At 41.5% G+C, this 23,442-nt stretch overlaps 1 protein-coding gene across 1 annotated transcript in view; it reads left to right on the top strand.

Moving 5' to 3' along the window:
- RTN4RL2 (reticulon 4 receptor like 2) overlaps positions 1-16,825 on the top strand; it is a 51,481-nt gene extending 34,656 nt beyond the window's left edge. The window contains exon 5 of the mRNA XM_032212342.1: positions 16,440-16,825. Coding sequence (XP_032068233.1) covers positions 16,440-16,825 — 386 coding nt within the window. The remainder of the gene's footprint in view (positions 1-16,439) is intronic.
- The last annotated feature ends 6,617 nt before the right edge of the window (positions 16,826-23,442 follow it).

Consider the following 23,442-nt stretch of genomic DNA (forward strand, 5'->3'; position numbering starts at 1 on the left):
AAGTTCTATTGGTTTATAGAGGACAAGGGACCAAGGGATTTCAAGTGCAGAGTGCGTTCTCATTTGCTTTGCTACTGTATTGCAATCTCTCGTAAACCACGATAATTCTTTGCTTTAATAAGCAAGGTGACATCTGCACCAATACCCTAATCATAAATTATCTGTTATCACCCTTACACGCTATTATTCCTAGACAAATGTGCTACAATGGGAATGTTTTGCGTTGAAACAGTTCAATAGAGATAATAAAGCTGCTTTTCTTATTAACGTTATTAGCTTTATGCATGCATGCATGCGTACTGAACACTTTGCAAGGATGAGGAGAAAGGCATAGCAAGAAAGCCCATGATTTTGTCAAATGTAGCCATCATACAAGTGACAAAAGTAACTATTTGCAATTCTATTACCTCGAGTTTTACAGCTAAAGAAAGAGAGATGCAAAAGGAGACCAGAGACTTTCTTTGGTGTCATTCAATAAAATAAAGTCAGGACACCCAGATTTCCAGAATGAACATTTTTGTATTCTGTCACTAGGCAACATCTTCTCTCAGATATGATTTGCTTTCTCCTAGGACACTGTTGAGAATGTAACTGATATTTTGTCACTGTGTTTGAAGCTAAAGCGCTTGCCTGTTCATCACCAATTTGCCTTCCTATTTCTTTTCTGTTTTCCCCCCTGAAACTGTTTCTGTTTTGAAATTTTAATGGTTCCCTGCCTTTTGTTTCCAGACAGGTTGTTTAGAGTGCAATTTTCATATTGCACAATGACATATTTCCAGTAGGTGCAATGAGTTAAAGTTTGTCGGAGTGTGTTTTTACCTCAGAATGGGTGGGGTTTTTTCCCCCTTTGGAATGGAAAGTGAGGGCCGGGCATCATTTTTAATTCCAACATTTCAATCTGCCCAGGCTGATATGATCGGTTTAAAATGGGTCAGAAGTTTCCATGAGAGCAATTATTATCCCAGAGCAATAAAAAAAGGCCTGTCCTCACTCTGCCCCACAAAGAGGCAGAGATTGGTTTCTTCTCTGCTGCCTTCAAGATGGGAAAAGCTGTCATTTACAGGTCCATTTATTCTTTATTTATTACTTTGATTTATATAGCCATCCATTTCGAATACAGGACTCTGGACAGTTTAGGATTAAAACAAGGCAACCCCCCCCTCCCTGAATAATATATAAAAACCATAAACAGTTACTGAGATATAAAAACACTCAGCAATGGCCAACATAACTACTGTACAAGCTGTACTCTATCAGCCCTTAGAGGTAATGCAGACAAGAAGCACTAACCATGAACGCCATCTTTAGTTGTAAGGTTACTGTAATAGAACCTTGCCAATTTCGAAGTACATCTCTCCCCCTTTCCTTTACAGTCCAAAAAAACTACAGAAAGTCCCTTCTGAAATGTTTGCCGTGGTTCCATTTTTTCTCTAGACTAAACTGTCTGTCTGTCTGTCTGTCTGTCTCTCTCTCTCTCTCTCTCTCTCTCTCTCTCACACACACACACACACACACACACACACTCAAAGACCATTTCAAATGCACACTCTGATCTCCAGAGTGACCATATATTTAAAGCCTTACAAAAGTCTACTATTATGTTAGGGCCAACCTGAACTCTGAGAGTTCCCAAAGAGTGGGCAAGTGGGACCATGATATCCTATGCACATCTGGTAATTGATAAGCATCACTAACACAGTGGGCCTCATTTACAGTCAGAATGTACACAATTAGGTCCTTATTCTAAGTCTGGCAATCTGAGGGCCCAGAGTCCGATATATCTCCCAAAATAACCATAAATAAGCAGAACAAACCCCGACAAATTTAGAATAGGAAAAACACATAAAATGTACTATATGGATTAAGAGAGGTTTTTTTTTTAACAAAAAGCACTAATTCCTAAATCAAGTGAAAATGTTAGGTGGATTTTTTTTAACTGAATATACCTCTTTCATCTCCAGGACGAAATGCTTCAACTGGGGAAGGTGCAAAAATGGGGACAACATGGCCCCTATCCTGACATTAATGACTTGTTAGTAAGTATTAGGTCACTTTGGGGATCAAGATGAAAATACATGCCAGGTCATCAAACTAATAAATGACCTCATAAGTATTTTTCTCTGTCAATATGATAGTATGTGGAAATGACCTTGAGCGCTGGGGATGGGGAGATGTTGCCTAAGGAATGATAAGAGAGGGCATAGCCCACAGCTGCATAACAGGCAGAGAAAGAAATCCAGAAAGAATCTGCCCTAATTTATCAGATGATAAAGAAGACACCAGGAGCTTTGTACTTTCAGACTTGCAAGATTTTGTTAATGTAACCTTACAATAAAGTAGAATTAGCTCGTCTGGTTGTCTTTCCTGTCTGGACTATCTGGGAAGATGGACAATCAGTTTACCTACTTCACAAGGCTGTTGCAAGAATTAAAGAGGGAGGCAGAATAACAATTCCCTGAATTCCCTGGCTCCACAATAGAAGAGGAAAAACAATACATAAATAAATAGACTGCAAACACTCCAATCAAAAGATTCTCCTTCATGCATCTGAATGGTAGGTGGCCTCTCCTAGTGCCACAATTCATGAGAATACAAGAACCTGCTGGTCAAACCCATACACTCATCTAATTCAAGTGTCATGCATTGCTTGGTTGGATACCATTGGAAAACACTCAAGCCTTGCCAGAACTCATAATAGCCAACTTTTTCTCTTTTTTCTCAGCAATCAGTACTTAAGATAATATTAGAGGTAGTGGACAGCCATCAACATTAGTAGACATTGATAACCTTGAACTACGGGAGAACATTCAAACCCACCAGAATAATCACAACTGCCAGTAACAAATTCCAGAGTTTAACTGCATGTTATGCAAAAACCTCTTCTGTCAGTACTGAATCTCATTGTATTTAGCTGCAGTTGGTGACTTCAAATTCTACCAGAGAGGGCAGGAAACTCTTCATAGTATCTATGTGATGCAAGATTTCACATACTTCAGTTGTATCTCACCTCCCTCCTTGTTTCAAGCTAAAACAACCCCAGTTGCAGCTCATCTTGTCCCCTAATCATTTTGGGAAACTTTTTTTTAAAAAAAATTGCACATTTTCTCTGCTTATAGCAACTTCTTATCTTGCAAAGGCCAGAATATACACAATATTCCAAGCACAGCCTCACCTGAGATTTCTATAAGGACAATATTATATTAGCAGTTCTATTTCATGTTCCTTCCTGATGTTTCTAAGCATGTGGCTTTACCATTGACAGCAGCTGCTGAGCCCAACCGTTCCTTTGAGCTCTCCACTGGCCGACTATGCTCTTTCATTCATGTATAGGTGAAATTTGGGATTGTTGCACCCATATGCACTTCTTGGCCCTTGAGCTGCTTTTGTCATTTTAAAGCCTCATCAGCTGGCAAACTGAGTAAATATACTTGCAGAGCTCTTGGCAATTCCTTGTTGAGGTTATCCCGTGGAACAGTTTGGAATCATCAGCAAACCCCTACATGATGGCTCTCCATTTTTGTAAAAATGTTCAAAAGCACCAGCCCCAACATTTGTCCCTGAACATCCTCACAATGTCCCTCTTGCCAGTTTGAGCAATGCCACTCTAGCCCTGTTCTTTTATCCTATTCTTGAATCTATTGCCAATCTAGGAGAGTTCCTGTCCTCTTATGCCACCAACTGGGTTTTCTCTGAACTCCTAGGACTAACCAAAAACTAACCTTTTTGTCAAGGCATGCCAAAAGCATGGGGAGTGTGGAAGGGGGTCGCACAAGCACATGCACAAGCACCCATAATGCAATGCCTTCCCCCCACTCATGCATTCACATGCATATGTGCACACCTCACTGAAGCCTCCAGACTTCCGGGAGGTGCATTGGGCCATTTTCCTTCCTCCTGAGGCTTCAGGATGATTCCCTGAAGCCTCCGGGGAGAGTTGAAAAACAGCCCAACGCGCAAACTGGAAGTCTGTTCCTGAACTTCCAGTTTACGCATTGGGTGGTTTTTCACCCTCCAGAGACTTCAGAGAAGCCGCCGGGGGGGAGGGGCAAAAAATGGCCAAAAATCAAGGCCAAAAATCAGCTGGCCAGCGTGCGCATGTGTGCTGGAGCTGACAGGGCAACGCCTCACATGGCCCCAGAAATGGCTCCGCATGCCACTTGTGGCACGCCTGCCATAGGTTCAGCCTCACGGTCCTAGGATAAGGTGACCAGACGTCCCACTTTCGGAGGGACAGTCACGATTTCTAACAATTTGTCCCGCGTTCCTTGGCGTTTTTAAAAAGTCCTGACTTTCTGGCTTCATGTTGAAAGCGCAGTGGATTTGCTTAAGAAATCCTAACCAGGGCAAGACAAAAGACACTCTGTCTAACCCCTCTCTATGTCTCAGTACTTTCATTGAAGATATTAAAACGTTAAAGCAAGAAAATGGAACCCTCCCCCGCCCCTTTTATTTCCTTTTATAAGAAAAGATGACACAGTACCATAGAGCTCCAGGAAATACTTTGGCTAGAGAAAGAGCGACTGTTCCTTCCTGGATTTCCCGGAGGGGAGGGGCACGGAGGTTGGAGGTTGGCTCATGTGGGAAAAATGGTGGCTCCTCATCATTATCAAGGTTTCTTTGAAAAATATTTCCCTGGGACTAATTTCACCATTTTAATTTGCTCAGTTCTTTGTATTAACATCTACATCATTCTAGATTGACTTGGAGTGCCTGCCTGCTGGTAAGTGAGCCAGGTTTTTTTTTTTTAATGTATTTTAAAATAATATTTTATTTATTGTGCATAGGATTTTTTTAAATAGTTTTATTCTGTGTGGATTCTTTTTTAAAATTGTCTTAGACTAGCCAAAATAAATTGAAATAAACCATTTTTAAAAATTCTATACACAATACTTTGAAATGTATTGTGCATAGAATTTTTAAAAATAGTTTTACTTCAATTTATTCTGTGTGGAATAGTTTGAAATGTTTTACTTCAATTTATTCTGTGGGGATTCTTTTTTTAAATTGTCTTAGACTATTTAAAAAAAGATTCTATCCAAAATACAAAATACCAGCTGCAGTTATTCACTTAAGAATTGTGGCAAGAAAGGTGGTATAATGGGTTTAGTGACCAAAGTTACAATGGCATTGAAAAAAGTGACTGATGACCATTTTTCATACTTAGCTACCATTTTTCACACTTAGCGACCGTTGCAGCATCCTCATGGTCATGCGATCAAAATTTTGATGTTTGGCAACAGATTCGTATTTATGATGGTTTTAGTGTCCTGGGGTCATGTAATCGCCTTTTGTGGCCTTTTGACAAAGTCAAATGGGGAAACCAGATTCACTTATGTTACTAACTTATCAGCTGCAGTTATTCACTTAAGAACTCTGGCAAGAAAGGTGGTATAATGGGTTTAGTGACCAAAGTTACAATGGCATTGAAAAAAGTGACTGATGACCATTTTTCACACTTAGCGACCATTTTCACACTTAGTGACCATTGCAGCATCCTCATGGTCACACGATCAAAATTTTGATGTTTGGCAACAGTTACAATTTATATTTGTAAATTGTAGTTATGTTGAAATAAAAAAATATTACAATACTATTTTTGCGTTCTATGAAAAATTTTGTTGCTCCATATAAATTTTTTAATCAAGCCCCCCCCCCCCCGGTCAAAGGTGTCCCTCTTTACCAATCTGAAAATCTGGTCACCTTATCCTAGGAGAAAGATTTTACCAAAGGTTTTTGAAAGTCTAGCTATCCAGTGCCATTGTCTGTGTGTTTGTGGATAACCTCTAAAAATTCCAGAAGGATAGGGCAGGCAGGTTTTCTTCTGCAGGAGCCTGAATGATTCATTTTAGCAAGGTTCATTCTTCTATATGTTTGCTTATTTTCTCTTTCATAATACTCTCAATCACGCTCTCCGGAACAGATGTTAATCTAACTGCCATATTGTTTCCTTTATCGCCCCTCGATCTGTTTTTAAAAATTATGATCACATTGGCTTTTTTCCAGTCCACAGAAATAGAAGCTGATGTCAAAGAGAGGCTGCATATTTTTGTGGAAAGATTAATATTTTCCTACGTACGTTCTTTCAGAGCCCTTGAGTAGAGATTGTTTGGGTCCAGGAGGATTTTTTTTAGTTTAAAGTTGATTTTTTTCGTTTGGCTTGTGCAACTTCATCTCTTGCAACCTACATTTGTTTCCCAATTTTTCTCAGGAAAAATTCAGTCTCGAAACCAGCATTTGTCCTACAGGCTCAGCAGCCAAGAGGGAAGGGAAGAATTCATTCAGAACCTCTGTTTGCCTATTTTCTCTCACACCTTTACTGCCCTTGTCAACCAACAGTACCATGATCATAAATAAATTGGAAGGATCCTATTGTTTATCTTGAAGTTCTTTGTCATCTGCTTCTCAAAAAAAATATATTTTTTTGGCATCTTTTTTCAATTGCTTGCTATCATTTGCCAGTGTTTTATGTCCCTTTTTATTTTGTTCAACTGGGCAAAGACTTCTCCTTTTTGAAAGACGTCTCCTTGCCTTTAATAGCATCTCTGCTCATTCATCGCTCTGGCATCCTCCTGGATTTTGTTATGATGACTTTCCTGAACTCGAGTATATCTTCCTTCTACCCGAGATCCAATTATTATTATTATGGACTCTCCAAGCACTATGAAGAGAATTGACCTTCCTGACTTTCCCTTTCAACTTCCTTTTCACCAATTCCTTTTTATTTTTAAATTGCTTTTCTGAAACTAAATGTGACTACACTAGGCTTTCTCAATAGGCCATCATTTGCATGCACATTGATATGAAGTGACCACATTATGAACATCATAGTCCACAAGGGTAGGAGCACTACTTTGTATTACATGAGATGCCAAATCTCTTACCGTTGATTCCTTGTCCAGCTGTTCAAGGTTGCAGTCTTTTAGGTATCTAGAAATGTAGGGGTTTTTTTTGGTTATATCTAGAATGGCTGTTTGTTTTTCAATTGCCTTTCTCATTCCTCCTTTTCCCCTCTCCTCTGGAGCTCTAGCTTCTTAGTCAGGTAGACAACAGACATCCACAGTGATTCAATGGAAGAGTCTATTTTGCTTCCTGTGATTCTATGGCCTCTTTACATACAGGGCAACTCCATACCAAGTGCATCCTTCCCTGACTTTTCTGTAGCAATTTCTTCTAGAGAAAACCGTATACCACTCATTATTTCCATTCCTCTAGGCTTCTGCAGTACTTGATTTATCTAACATTAAACACCGTAGCTCTCCCATTTGGCTTACAAGAGCTTGATATTTTTAGATACGCACTGGTATACAGATTCAACCTTGAAATTGGTATGTGACCTTATGGCTTTCTTGAGTGACTAGCCTATTTTCCTTGTTCTATCCTGTCTCCTGAATACTTACAAAAACATTCGCCCTCCCTCTTCCAGAAGTAATTTTTCATGAACCAAATGCTTCTTGCATCCTAGCAGCTTTTCCCTGGAATCAATTTAAAATCCACTCTGCCATCTCCTGCCTTTGATATTATGCACCAGCAGTCTCATGTATTCTAGTTTCAGTGCAGCCATCTTTTTTTCTACAGACATGGCTTCTCTCAAAAGATACTGCAGAACCTCACAAACATGAATATTCAAACCCTCATCCATAGATTGGATTATTCTCCCCTATTTGGCCCTAATGCATGAGGGATAGGTAATTTTCCTAAGAAATCTACCTTAGCAGACCTGAGTTTCAACATCCTATCCCGGAATTTATAGTTGACTTATGGGATCACCCAACTACTTTGCAACATTGGTACCAACATGCACCACAAACAATGGCTTCTTTTGCACCACCTACCAATCTGTCTAAATGATGCGTGATGCCTACAACATTTTCACCAGGTAGGAAGTCTCCTACCTGGTCAGCATGCCCAGATATATCTGTATCTTTCATTATAATGTTCATGAGTACTAGGAGCTCCACCTACCTGGACTATATTCTCAGTATGAAAAAAAAGGTATCTTTTTTAGAGTTTCAAGACACAAAAGAACACCAGAGGGCTCTTGAAACTTGTGGCTTTGATAGCCAGATCAAAAAAGAGAAACAAGTATAGGAGTACTTGTAGTACAACCAGCATGAATATCTATGCTAGCATTCCAATTCATGGTGCAGCCAAACCCAATCTCATATTCTCCAATTCCCAGTTAATATGGATTTGGCCAAGCCAGTTCCATTCAGAGAATTGAAGCTATTCTACCTGGAGGATAACAGGGACTATAAATGTCTGCCTTCTCCAAACTCAAAAGCATTAAAATAAATAGGAATTCTTTGGAAAAATAAGATCTACCAGGGCTGTTTACCTGCTATTCATTTTTATTTAATTGTTATTACCAATGGATTCATTCTCAAATTCTTCTAGTTGCAGCACGAACATGACTCAGTAATTGCATTTTCCTACCATGTGTGAAGTTATTGTCTTTGTCTCAGTGGTGAAATTCAAAATTTTTCCCTACCGGTTCTGTGGCTGTGGCTTGGTGGGCATGGTTTGGTGAGCATGGCCTGGTGGTCATGTGACTGGGTGGGCGTGGCTTGGTGGTCATGTGGCCAGGCAGGCAACAAGCAGGAACCTCACAGAGTCACAGAGAGCTCAAAAACAAACTATCACACTTTACACAAAAATAACACAAAAGCTACACAACTGACTCACACACACAACGCAAAAGCAGCTGGACTTCACACACAAAAAAGGTTCCTACCATCGCAGCACAGCTAATTTTCACCACTGCAGTCGTCGCAGAAGGATACCATGGTCGATGGTATCGAAAGCCGCAGAGAGGTCAAGGAGTACTAGGATGGAGGCATGACCTCCATCCCTGGCTCTCCAGAGATCATCGATCAAGGCGACCAAAGCGGTTTCCGTGCTGTAGCCAGGCCTGAAGCCAGACTGGAATGGATCAAGATAACTGGCTTCCTCCAAGGACCGCTGGAGCTGAAAGGCCACCACCTTCTCAACAACCTTCCCCACAAAGGGGAGGTTGAAGACTGGACGATAGTTGTTTAGTACGGCTGGATCCAAGGATGGCTTCTTCAGGAGGGGTCTCACCACCGCCGCCTTTAATGCGGGGGGAAAGACCCCCTCCCGTAAGGAGGCGGCAACAACCGCCTGGATCCAGCCCCGTGTCACCTCCCTGCTGTTAACAACCAGCCAGGAGGGGCACGGGTCCAGCACTACTGTTGATACTATCTTAGCTTTCTTTCACCATAGTCATTCCACCTCTATCTGCAGATTTTTATATTTTGTGATTTTCTCCAGTTCTTTTTCTTCTCTTCTGCTGTCTTCAGATACTGCAACATCCATTCTCCAGATTTTTTTCATCTTTTTTAATCATGGGGTGTGGCAGGTGCATCTTTATTGTTAAGCTGTATTTCATCATCTTCAACAATTTTGTCTGCCTTTATGGCTATAATTGTGAACTTGTGGATGCCAAATCACATTCCAATATTTTTGTTGAAGCCATTTGTGCTTTTAAATAAGGAATCTATTTTGGCTTCTGTATTTCCAAATAATTTTAATTCATCCATATTAGAATTTTTTCTCCTTTTTTATCAATTCATATCCACAGTTTGTCTTGTTCAAAACTGTTGTCAGTGGGGCCATTTATAGTACTAAAGAATAAAGGTGTTAATGAATCACCTTGGAAAATTCCACAATTAATTCCGACTACTAACTCTCCCCCATCAACCCGCAGCTTCATTCACCAAAATTGAATTGAAATATTCATACATTGCCAAATGTTTCTTGCTGATTCCAAAACTTTTGAGACAGTTGTCAATTCAGCTATGTGAAACAGAATTGAATGCTTTTTTATAATCTACCCCAGCTATAAACAAATTTGTTTCTTTTCTTATTTTCTTTAAAACCACTTTATAATTCATTAACTGATCCTTCATTCCTCTCATTTTTTTTGCAACACACTTTTTGATCTACAGGGAGTTGATCATTTCTTTTCAAATAGATGTAGACAGGGGTGGGCTTCAAAAATTTTAGCAAGGGTTTCTCTGCCCGGTTGCTGGGTGGGCATGGCCATGGTGGCCTCCTGAACCATGGTGGAGGTGTGTTTTTGGCCTCCCCAGGCTCTGGAAGATTTCCTCAAGCCTCCAGAATGGCGGAAATGGCTTCTAGAAGGGCCTCTGGAGCCTGGGGAGACCATTCTGGCCCTCTGGAGACTGGAATTTCCTGACCTTCTGATAGGCCCATTTTTCACCCTCCCTGAACCTCTGCATTTGCCCTGCACTTACCTTCATCCAAAACAGGCCACGTGGGGACTCCTGGGAGGGGTGGGCGGGAGTGGGATTTGGGGGTTCTCCAAACTACACAGAATCTTAACTAGAGGTTCTTCGAAACCCCGGCGAACCCCCAGCAGCCCACCCCTGGATGTAGATTTGATTTGCAATTACTGTCCTAAGTAGTTTGTATGAAGTTTGCAAAATGTTCTGGGTCTGTAGTTTCCAGGTAGATTTCCCTTCTCTTCATCCTTCTGAATTAAGAATTTCCTTCCGATTGTTAGCCATATTTTGTTGTTTTTGTTGTTTCCTGGTGCTTCCAAAACCCTAATCTTCAAGTATAGATTTGTCAATGATATAATGCAGAATCCATAGAGCTCATCTGGTTCAGCAGCACTCCAGTTTGTTATTTCTCTGATTCTTTTTGTATCACTTCCCTAATTATCCTATTGTCTTTTATAAATAAATACTTTCACTTCATTTTCAACTTGCTTGATCTCTGTTGCATTCGTATTGTGACTCCTATTGCTTTCCAACAAGCTTTTCCAAAATTTTGGTGTCTCTTCTTCTACAGGCAAATCATTATTTGTATTGGTCCTTTTCCATTTTCAAAGGTTTGTAGAATTGATATTGATTTACTCTAAACTGCAAATTCTGCTGGAATTGAATTATTTGATTGTCATATCACTTGATCTTCTCTGCAATAGGCATGGCTTTGTTTTGTATGACAGCCTCTGCAATTCCTTTAGTCTCCAGGTTGTACTTCACCGAGAGATTAGCTTTGGTTTTCTTATTTTTCAAATTTTCCTGCCTCAACTTGTTCAAATTTCTCAAATCCGTGCAAAGTTTCTTTATCTTCAATTCCAATTGCCTTTTCCATTTCTCAATAACTTCATTCCTTGCTATTTCAAGCCCGAATTCTTCAGTGATTACATAGGCCAGTGATGGCGAACCTTTTTTCCCTTGGCTGCCAAAAGCGTGCGTGCATGTGTGTGTGCTGACACCCATAATCCAACCACCAACACCACAGGCCCCACTCCCCTGTGCATGCGCACAACCCCTGTGCTCCCCCTGCCCTCCATGCATGTGTGGATGACTCCCATTTTGATGTTAGCAGGCCTCCCTGAAGCTTCTGGGACAGGAAACAGGGCATAGGGGGGCCCCCACACCTACCGCACTCCATTTTGGTGTTAGCAGGCCTCCCTGAAGCCTCCTGGAACCAAATAATGGATGGGGGGCACCATACCTCCCCATGCATGTGTGACTCCCCCCCCCACACCCTTGTGCATGCGATCCCCCCACCCCTACGCGTTTCTCCCACCAGAGACCCGAAAATCATGCGCAGTGGAACTGACCTAGATGACATCCCGCAGAGATGGCTCCGCATGCCGCCTGTGGCACGTATGCCATAGGTTCACCATCATGGACATAGGCTATGTCATATAGCTAGTGGTTCAATTGAGCCAATGTTGCACAATTTTAATAGCTGCATTAACATTCTTTATTGTTTTAGCCAAAATGTGCTTGTTAATTTCATTCAGTTTTGGCAAACATACTATTTTAGTTTCTTTCATTCCATCCTTGATTTTCCCAACTTAATTAACCAATCATGCTTGCAGAACTTCATCAATTTCAGTTTCTTCTCTCTATTGTTCTTCATTAATATCAACAACCTCTTCATGGTCTGTTTTTTGCTCACTCTGCAAATTGCAAAATTACACACCTTTGGTCAATAGCAACAGACTTATATACCATTTCACAGTGCTTTTACAGCCCTCTCTGAGCAGTTTACAGAGTCAGCCTATTGCCCTCAACAATCTGTGTCCTCATTTTACCAACCTCGGAAGGATGGAAGCCTGAGTCAACCTTGAGCCATTCAAAATCAAACTTTTGGAGTGAGCCTGCAATACTGCATTCTAACCACTCCGTCACCATGGCACTCATTAATCCCTAAATTAAAATGTGGGTACATTCACCTTTGAAATCCATGTTTCAATGGCTATTCAATAATTGAGAAGTTTTCCTCCTTTTTTTCCCCACTTTTGATTATCTTCCAGTAGCTCTCCAATTCCATGTCTTGCTTACCTAGCAGAGAGAGCTCAGCCCAGTGGCATATTTCGTGGTAGATGTTCAGGAGCCACAGTACCAAACAGGACTCTTGTACATTTGAATGATGTATTCTCACAATATTTATCGTCTTTTTTTGGAAGAGATTTGGTTTGACTCTTCAGCTAAGACCTGTCTGAAATGTTGTTCAGCACAGCCCTTAGAGCATGTAGGCCTCTCCAGCACAACAAGGCATTGTTCCTTTGGAGGAAAGAATGTTATTATTATTTCCTGCAGGTTTAATATATAACTCAGGGTGCTGAACTATGATTCAGCACACTCCACCAATAAAGTGGCTGCTAATGCAGCTTGGGGTTGAGATGTGCTGAGTTCCTATTGGCCATTGAAGCAATGGCAAGCCAGCCCCTTTCCCTCTGGTCCCTGAAAACTGCCACCTGTTGCCATTTAGGGTTGGGAGGTAGAGGAGATGGTAGACCCCTGGCTTCTGCAGAAGCTTCTGCCCACTTTTTAATGTCAACTGCTGCTATCCAAACTTCTTCTCTGGTCTTACAGTGGTTCCTTCTAAGCAAGGAACTTACACTCTTTGGAAAGAGAGCTAGATCTGTGCTGCACAGAAGGTCAGTTTAATCCAGGAAAGAGAATAGGTTCTGCCAGGTAGGGGCTACTGGTTTTTATCCTATCACCCTTCATTGTATTACAGGTTTTCTACCTTTTCTGGCAATAAGGAGATTTTGCAGGTTCTGTTTGTTTTTATTACTTTGTGGTGACTGAGACACAGCCATTGGCCTACATTTCAGCCATGGTGCACTGGGTGCCATAGTAAGGGCTATCGCTATTACACATGGACTAATCACAATGGCTTTCCTTAACTACATTGGCTACTTCCAGGCACTGCTGGTTGCCAGGCCATCACTGGAGCCCTTGTTCACTTGCTGCCAATTCCTTCCCTCATTGAGGATGAGCTTCATCAATCACTCAGTCCTATTTCACCCTTCCTCCTATTTTTACCTATCAGTCAAGCTATTTCAGAACCAGGATTAGAAAACCTTTTAGAAAAAAAATCACATTTGAATCCAGGAAATCGCATAGACATATTTCCATGCAGTTTTCTTGGGGAAAAAAAGGGAAGTTGCCTGACATTGCCTTTCTCCTGGTGGTATAAACTTCGTAAGGTAAAGGTAAAGGATCCCCTCACACATATGTGTTAGTCATTCTCAATTCTATGGGGCGATGCTCATCTCTGTTTCAAAGCCAAAGAGCCAGCGCTGTCCGAAGACATTTCCGTGGTCATGTGGCCGGCATGACTAAATGCCGAAGGTGCACGGAACACTGTTACATTCCCACTAAATGTGCTCCCTATTTTTCTACTTGCATTTTCACATGCTTTTGAACTGCTACGTTGGCAGAAGGTGGGACAAGTAATGGGAGCTCACTCCATTACACACTGCTAGGGATTCGAACCGCTGAACTGCCAACCTTTCTGATCGACAAGCTCAGCATCTTAGCCACTGAGCCTAGCAAACTTCTTAATCCAGCCTATATCCCTTGGCTCTCCTCATGGCCTCCCTTCCAAGTGCTAAGAAAGAGAGTCAAAGCTTTAGAAGAGCTCTCTCCTTCCCTCATATCTTTCTTCCCTGCTTGTGGCCCATCAGCTGAGACAGCTGAAAATGTGGATCCAAAAATCCCTTTTTCTCTCCCAACCCTTGTTGTTATGAAGAGAGGTTGATGGTTGTTCTCCCATCGGCAGGTGACACTTAGTTGGAGGGGTGACAAAACTGGGTGAATCCACCCATCAAATTATTGCATGTTAAATCACTGGTAGTGGTGCCAGTTCCTGGCCTCCATCCTGAGGCTGAATAGGATTGGCAATGGGGACAGCCCTAATTTATGAGGATCAAGGACTGGTGAAGAGCATTTTAATCCATCTGTTGGGTTTGCCAGTTAATCTGTCACAACAAAAAAGAAGAGGGGCTGGCTTGTCCAGAACCCACCTCCATTAATCTAGAATAATAGATCAAACACAAGAGACCTTTTTAAAAAGTAAGAGTGGATGGTTTAATGGCGTTCAAAACAAACGTGAAGGTGCCTGGGCGAGATTTCTGCCATTCCACGGATTTCTGTCCTTGGAATCTGGCTGGACCTGCAATATACTCAGTACGCAGGATATCCAGATCACAAAGCGGCGCGGGTCGGCAAGCAGGCGGACTTGATCCCGCAAAAACTTCCACAAAGCCGAGCAGCCGAATCCACCACTCCGAAGGTTCATCAGCCGCCCTCGCTGTTGCTTCGCCTCGGCAAAATCCCTCTTATGAATGAAAGAAGGGAGGGGAGGGGAGGGGGCAGTGGGTGTGGCCTGTGGGAGAGGCCCTGATTCCGTCTTTGCCTTGCCGCCGGGAGCTGAGGGGTTTAATCCTGCCTCTGCTGGGCCCCCCTCCCTCCCTAATCTCGGCCCCCGCAGGAGATGCAGCCCTTTCTCGCCATCTGTTCGCTGTTAAAGCAGCAAAAAACACGTTGTTTTCCCGCTCTCGGCCCCTCCATTTGCTCATCGCTGCCGCCTTCCCCCGCGCCCCATTATTATCTCTTGAAGCATATTTGGAACGGGTGGCGGCAGGGAGGGCGGGGGTGGGGGTGGGGGAGAACAAGAGAAGGGAGGGGGAGGATTGATCACGGCGTCCCTCCCTGCCTCCCTGCCTCTTCTCTGAGAGGGACGCCTCGCTCCTTTCTACAACGTCCCTTCTGCCTCTTTTTCTTTTTGGCCCGGGAAAAGATTTTCCTGGGGAGAGGGAGGCGCCCCTTTGGCGTCCCTGCAGCCAGAAATTCAAGGCGTCCGAAAGATCCGTATTACCGGTATTACCCGGAGAAGGGAACTAACTCGGGCAGGTTTGTAGTTTCTCCAAGTCGATTTTAAGCCAAGAAGTGTTTCTAGGGCAAACAACTGAGCCCCTTAGAAGGGGCGCCAACTTTGTTCCCACGCCTAGTCCCAATTTTGCACTGTTAAGTGAAGTGTGTTGAAGATTAGGAGGATGTTTTCTGGTCCAGGAAGTTGCAACCTCTCCGGACATATCTTCCTACCCACCTCTCTCAGAAAAATAATAGGTTTAGAACATGGAACCCAGAGCAAAACTAAATAGTAAAACAATAAACACTAAACAGGCGCGTCACTGAATTGCACACAAGATGTAGGGCAGGCTTCTTCAACCGGCTGCTTTCCAGATGTGTGAGACTACAGGTGCAGCAGGTGGCAGCATTGGGTTGACCTCGGCTGATCTCCAAAACAAAACAAAAACAAAAAACCTGGAGGAAGGTAAACCATTTGGGGCTTTTGCCAATGAAACTACAAGACTACAGGTCCATTTTATCACCAGTTTCAACCAAGGGAAGATTTTCTTCTTTTACATAGCCTCCTGTGAATCTACAGTTTGGTATTCAAAAGGCACCAGATTGAGCAAGGCTTATAAAATATACAGATAGCTAGAGCAGCTTTCCAAGATCTTGTTTTTGTGAGGGGAATTTTCGAATTATCCTACATGTATTTAAACTAAAGTAAAATGCCATAGCTCAAAAATAATTCTTTGTAGAAGCAGTTTAGGTTTTCCAATAAGTGTGATGTATCTTCCAAATAATGAAAGAACTATTCACGGGCTAGAGAATCAAAGTGACCTTGATTGATAACTATATCTATTATGTCTATTCTCTCTCTCTCTCTCTCTCTCTCTCTCTCTCTCTCTCTCTCTCTCCCTCCCTCCCTCCCTCCCTCCCTCCCTCCCTCCCTCCCTTCCTCCCTCCCTTTCTCCCTCTCACATCAAGGTTAATTTTGGAAGATCTTGTAAGGCTAAATATTGAGGGGGTTACCTTTTTATTTTTGCACTACATCTAACATTTAAATGTTAAATTACTAATGCTTCATTTCTGTACACATTGTCACTGCTAACTAGATTATGCATTCTTTCTCCTAAAGCCTTACATGCTTTAATCAATGAATAATTGAATATGAGTGATTGTGGCTGCAAGATGTTTTTTTTAATAGAGAGTGGGGTCACTTTTCTTGCTTTCTCCAAAGCAACCCCCCACCCTTGAGATATCATTATATCTCCTTGTTTTCTGGTGTCCCAGAACAAGCTGACATAGTTCTGCAGTGCCATCTACTGGACCCATCTTTCTACCAGATACCATTTGACAAATTTCCTGACAAACAAGCCATGCCAAGCTGGCCATTAAGGATGTTGATCTGCTGCATAAAAGCTGAACAAGTTGACCTCTTGCTGCCTGTTTGGAACAACAACCTGGAACATCTGAGCCTGTTAGTTCATTTCTATCACATTGCCAAATACTGTGACTTAGCAGGGCATTTTCTCTACTGCCACTACTCCAAATTATTTGATAAGAAAAGTAAACGTAAAGCATTTCAACTAAGTTCCATTCTGGTGACCATGGATAAATTCATACAATTTTCTAGGCAACAATGCAGTAAATGCATTGTTGCCATTATCTTCTTCTAGGAAAGCAACTATATATCTTGCTTTCCCTGGGCTGTTTCCTTTCATCTGCTCATGCCTCCATTAATCTGTTTTCTAACCCCTTTCTGGATACCTTGCCTATAGTTTTCAGTTTCTTCCAGTTTTGTTCTGCCAGCCCTTTCTCCTTCATATCCTCAAGCACCATTGCAATGCTTTTTGCCTTGCCCCTCATTCTCCAGCTTATTTTCTAAAGATACTTGATGCCAGTTGTGCTTCTTAGAAATACTGCCAGTCAACTAAATATTTTTTTAAAAAGGGCATGTCAGCAATTATCATGCTAACTTTAGTAAGGAAAACACGACTTGGGGCAGTGAACAATTCACAATGAATACATTGGAAACAAAAGAAAGCAAAGAAAGTAGAGATGGATGAAATTGGAGGAAAGATGAAGCTGTAAAAAACATCCCAGGGATATTTTAATAGTAGAAAAATAGAAGAGGAGATGAGCTGTGCAATCTTTTTTTGAGCACTAATCTGATAACCTGCTTCCTAGACTAGCCAAGAGGCTTATGGAGAGAAGATGAGGACCTCCTTGGCAATTCTCCATACTTTCGAACAGAACTTATTTTTCAACATGAAACCTTCACACATTCATTGCCACCACTTGACTATTGCATACACGAAGATATTGTCACAGACATAACTATGACTACATAGACAGAATTTGTATGCTCCACTGCCAGGCATCAACTGCAGAGAAACCAAGAAATAGGCATATACATGTGAACTTCGACTAAGAGGTAAGAAAAAGGCTAGCCAAACAACCATTTTTGTGGTTCACACCATCCCAAACCATTCCCTTCTTATGCGTGTGCCAGGTTGTCACCAGTGCTATGGTATCTTTGTCTCTAAAAAGCCTACTTAAAATTTCCAATCTGTTCTTGTTTTAAATTAACTATATTATATAACAGCTTGCTCCCTAACCTTGCATATTTATCTCTGTTTTGGAGACTATCTGAAAAACAATGTTTCTGTCTTAGTGTCTCAGTGTGGCAATTCGTAGCCTCTCTTTGCTCCACTGAACTCACAATGTAGCTCCCTTCAATCCTAGACTCTTGGCTAGAGGCTTTTCAGCTCTGGTTACATATTCAATAAAGCCCTCCCTTGGTTCTACATAATTCACCCTAGTAAAATATCTGCTCATTCAACATTACTGCACAGGGATTTGAATCAGCCCAGTTTAGCACCCGTTTCAATATGCACTTCAAAGTGACTCATACTTCTTAATGGCTGGCCCCATCTACTTGAACAGTTTTAAATCATGAGTGCTCACTCTGGCAGTCAGGGCATTGATTAGCCTAAGGAGCAATAATATGTACGTACCACTAAAATGTTTGAGAGCATCTGCAGGGCTCCCTTAATTCTCTGTTGACATGGGGGCTGAGAGAGGACAGCTGGCAGGAAAAGAGGAGGAAGAGCCACATGCAGAAGTCTGGGAGTCCAGAGAGAGGACAAGAAAATTATGTAAAGAAGTAAAAGAAGAAAGTAAAATGAGCAGCTTGTATTTTTACCATATTTGTTTAATTGCAGTTTGATCCTAGATGTCCAGGGCATTCTCTATCTCTTTTTTCAAGGCACTAACTTCTCATCAAAGGGCAGAAGACAATGCCCAATGGCTTTTATACACCATGAAGCAGGTTTTGGACCCTGCAGAAGAAGACAGGGAGAACTAGTATCACTTAAGTTTTTTACAATTAGAAATAAGGCGATAAACTTAAAACAGGGATGGACAATCCATGCTGATTTTTTTTTTGAGGGTGGTAGTTTTTCAGAATGATCATGTCAATATTTGGCAGCAAGCAGCTGAAACATAAAAAAATAGAACTCACATATTAATCACTAGAAAGAGGGAAAAAATGGCTTCACAATCATAAATCTTAAAAAAAAAAAAATATTCCCAAGCCCTCAACTCAGCATACTTGCTTAACATCAGTATGCTATTGTTAGCATTTTCTGTCCTGGCTGCCTAATGTAATGCTGTTTGCCCCTCTGGCTGTCCATAAGTTGGTTCCCAGTGATCTAAAAGGTCCCAGTGAATTAGAGGAAAATGTGAGGCCGGATTTCTGGCTCATACCTTTAAGACCTATCTTCAGCCAGAAAACAAATGGATTTTAAAGTCCCCTTTGCATACATTTTAACCTACTTCTGAAAGCACACACTGAATTAGACTTTATTTTCACTTAACTTGTCAAAACAAGTAAAACCACAAAATAGAGCTGAAGCGATTGCTCGGAGCTGTCTGTAGAGCAAACGTGAATGCTCAAGGTTTGGGGAGCTGATCTCAAAACCACAAAGATCATTGCAAAAACAGATGTTGAAAGATAAGGCAGCAGAAATGAAAAACAAAATCACCCCACAGTAAATCTATTATACTGTAATTTTCCCAATTATGCACCTTCCGGAGTTGTTGGAATAGCACCATGATATTCCAGAATTCCTAGCTGGTAAGATCTTTGGCATCTTCGCTGGAAATTCTGGGTGTTTCCATCCTAATATATCTGGTGGAACACAAACTCTGTCATCTTGCATTAGCCAAAATGCATGCAATGGGTTGTTGTTTTTTTGCAACAGAATATATCATTTTGCAGTTTGTTTGTGAGACAAATGACTAGTAGATTGAAAAAAAACATTTCTACCCTTTTGCTTGCATCACCTAGCTCAGTTTGGGTTTGAAATGTACCTTTTAGGATTGTTTTTAAAGCACATGTGATGTGATGTGATGCCCTACTGTACACCATCAATAAATTCTTGTGACTCATAGCCAAAAATGAGTTAATAGCACAGTTGGTCTTCAGAAATAAAAATCCCCAAATCATTTTACAGGAATACTTCTATTGGGAAACCTCACAGATTACAAAATAGTACATAGTGTTTCAAGAGAGTCAGAATTCTTCATTTGGTAAAGTAAAATTAAAGCAGGTTTTGGGCAGTGGGAAAGAAGTTGCTTGGGTAAAATCATGGTGTTAATATTTAAGGTGGGGGGAAGAGCTTGGTTTCCAAAGGCATGTCCACAGCAGCAATAGAAATCGGTAAGAGCTGGGCAGAGTCCAGCCCTTGCTGGATTCATGGCAGAAGTATCACCTATCAGGCATTTAGAGAGGCTTATGCTAGAAAAAGATAAGAGAACATTACTTTCACATGAGATCTGAAAATAAGTCCACCCAGCAACAGGTTCGACTAAAAGAATGCCTGTGCCAGGCAGGCATGTCCTTCCAAGAATTTACAAGGCATCATTGAGCCAAAATTAGGGAATTGTGTAAATGTCCCCTTGATGATCTTATGAAGATAAAGATAACATTAGGCTTTAATAAATCCTTCAATGTTTTCTGGTTCACCTAAGACTGCTCTTAAAATTGCTTGGATGAACAAATAAAGAATAGCCGATCTGCTGTTTCTGAAAATATAAAGTGGGAATGTTATCCAGACTGATCTCCATCGTATGTCAAGTAGACAGGGGTAGAGCACAGCCAGGCCGGAACAACTGAGCTCATTCCCTGTTAATCCCACTTGATAGAGTGATAGCAATCTGTGGAATGAAGGCTGCAGTATATAATGATGGCCAAAACATAGCAGCAGTGGCCCAGTTAGAACATTTTCATCTGTGAGCTTATTGGTTTTATGTACCATTATTCATGCACATCCACAGGCTCTTCTGCCGACAGATGTCCTTCAGATGGTCTGAACCTCAGTGTTGTATTTGTACCCAGTACAGGTTAGGTCATGTAGATTATGGGGGTTGAAATCCAAAACATCAGGCTGGAGAAAGCTAATGCACATAGTAATGTGTATAATGTGCTTTACTTCAACATGTGGTAAGCTCAGGCTCCTGCATTCAGGAATTCAGCCAAAGTTGAAGAGCAGCAGTTGCAAGGCTGAGCCGGAAACTGTCTAGATAAGCGATGGGTAATGGGCCTTCTCTGCTGCCACTGCTGCCAACATCTATTATGAGTGATGATATTGACAGTTCAGGATACTAAGGGAGAGGTAAAGGGCTGGTATACCCAAGGAGCCCCTACAGTAAAATCTTTTTCAGTGGCTCTTAGCACTGTTGGGAGTTTTTTTAACATCAAGAGTAGGCAACCTGATATCTGCACATTACTCTGCTCCAAGAGCTTAGCAGTTTCCTTGTTCACCTTGCTTTAAAAAATGCTTTCAATTAAATTAAATAATAATTAAAATTGCAAAATGGTGGAAAGCTGAATCTCTCTCTCTCTCTCTCTCTCTCTCTCTCTCTCTCTCTCTCTCTCTCTCTGTGTGTGTGTGTGTGTGTGTGTGTGTGTGTATGTGTGTGTGTGTAAAATCCCCAGAAACAAAGACCAAAGTCTCCTGGGAATGACTTGGGGAAGGTTCTTGGGGGACAGAGGAATGAACACACTTGCCTTTTGAAAGTAGATTCTTGTGATCAGCAATCACTCCACAAAGACCACTTTGTTTACAAGTAGACCTTCAAATGTGCTTTCCTGCACCAAATGTCTGCTTATCAATGTTAGCTTACACACCTGCTTACCATTTGTGCAGAAGCCTCAACGCCAGGAAGATCCCCAAATTGCACACAGGTTCTGTCTGGGGTGGTACAATCCTATCCAGAAAAAGAGATTAAAAACACCCCAGTCTCTCACCCACCCTTCAAAAACACTTGATCTTCCCCACCTAGATGCCCAGATCTTCCAGGCAGCAAAACAGGACCTCCATGACATTACACAGTACAGCTCAGGTGGCCTAGGATGGAAATGTAAAGCTGGATATCACAATAATTCACACTGAACCATTGGATGATCTCACACAGCAGTTTTTCTTCCTACCCGGCACCACACAATGCAGCTTCTGACAGCCTGAATCAGCTTTTTTCTTTTATGAAAAGACAGTTGCAAAATAGGAATTATGAAGCTAAAACTTCTTGTTCTGCAGTATCATCTTGCCATCTTTTCCAATCAGCAAACTGACTGTTTCCTTGACTTTCCTTGTTCCACATATACCCCCAAAATGCTTTATAGTGGTTGTTGCTATTTCTTATTTTGGGCATTTATTGGAAGCCTCACTTCATTCTTAGCTTTAGCCTTACATATTTTCCCTTCAGGATTTCCATCAATGGTATGTTTCCTATTTGTCCCGTTTCCCCTTATTGAGGAAATCTAGACTACTAATCTGTTTGCCTTCAGTTCTCCCTGCCTGCAATATGGTGAATTTTAGAATCACATGGTCAGTTTCTACCAAGGCTCCTACAACTTCCGTTTCTTCAATTATTTCTTCCCTCTTAGCAAGTCTTGAGTCTAATGTAACTGATCCTCTAATTACCTCAAGTACATTTTGGACAATGATGTGGCCCATAAGACACATCAAGAACCTGTTGGCTTCCTTACTTGGCTGCATCAAAGGGTTTACTTTCCATGTGATGCTGGGATAGTTGAACTCTCTCACTATGCCAGCAGTGATTTCTGGATTCCTTGCCCGTCAGACTGGCAAGTATTTCATTCCTCTCTTTGGCTTGATACATGGCCTGTATGTCAAGTGCCAGGAAAATCAAGAGATCCATACAGTTCAAATAGATATAAACATTTATTGTAAGCTTAAGCTCCCTACAACCATCTGAACCATTAGGGCCCAAGAGAAATTAGCAGGAGATAAGAGTAGAAGGAATTCAAGGTAAGTTGGACCTCTTGTGGGTGCGAAGGGACTTGAGACTGATGATGCATTTATCCCCCCCCACTTTGGTTTCAGCCTGGTCATCTCCTACACTGTAGCATCCTATCATAAAAGTGTCATTTATAGTTAGGTTCTTTTCCCCACCCCCACCCCCACCGCTTATTTTCATCCAGGCTCCTTCAGTAGAATTTTGATGGCATGAATCTTCGCACAGGTATAGTCATTCTTTACATATAATGCAAAACCTATAGTTGGCTTTGTTTCTTTTGAATAAATTACATCCCGATGAATGCTATTCAGATGAAAAGTCTGGAATTGTCTTTGTGATATATCTAATCTTTTCCCTTTAATTTCTCTAAAGGGTGTTGACAGCCTAAGGCCACCATATAAACCACATGACTGAATAAGGATTTGCTCTCATGCTTCTAAATTTAATTTATCTACTCTTCCACCTTAGCTGGAACAGTAGCTATGTGCAAAGAATGTACAGTTCTTCTACCAAAATATAGATCAAGAAATCAAGCACATTTCTTCATGCTGCTGTTGTCATCGCTAAAGAGAGCAAAGATTAGTGTTATGTAGAACACCAGAACCATGGTTTATACACTTTTATAATCATCTAAACTCTCATGTATTTGTAATCCTTCTTTTGCAAGCTTAAGGACTAGAAACATTGCTAGTGGAAAAAATAGACAAATTCAATTTTCCAGGCTAAGCAAAAGCCTCTTCATAGTCAAGCTATTAATGCAACAGAAACTATTTATAGCGAAACCAGCCAAACCAGCAGGTGCAGCAAATCAGCCCCCCTTCTTTTTCTAACCAGCAGAACACCCCTCTCCCACAAGAAGGCAAATGGGGCCCCGCATTTCTGCCCAGCTTGTGCTATTCTTTCCTTCCTGAGCTCAGGTGCAAAGGCTGCAGCGAGCTCTGGGCATCTGGTTCCCTCTGCTAGGCCC

The sequence above is a fragment of the Thamnophis elegans genome, chromosome 1 (assembly GCF_009769535.1).
Source record: "Thamnophis elegans isolate rThaEle1 chromosome 1, rThaEle1.pri, whole genome shotgun sequence".
Taxonomy (NCBI): domain Eukaryota; kingdom Metazoa; phylum Chordata; class Lepidosauria; order Squamata; family Colubridae; genus Thamnophis; species Thamnophis elegans.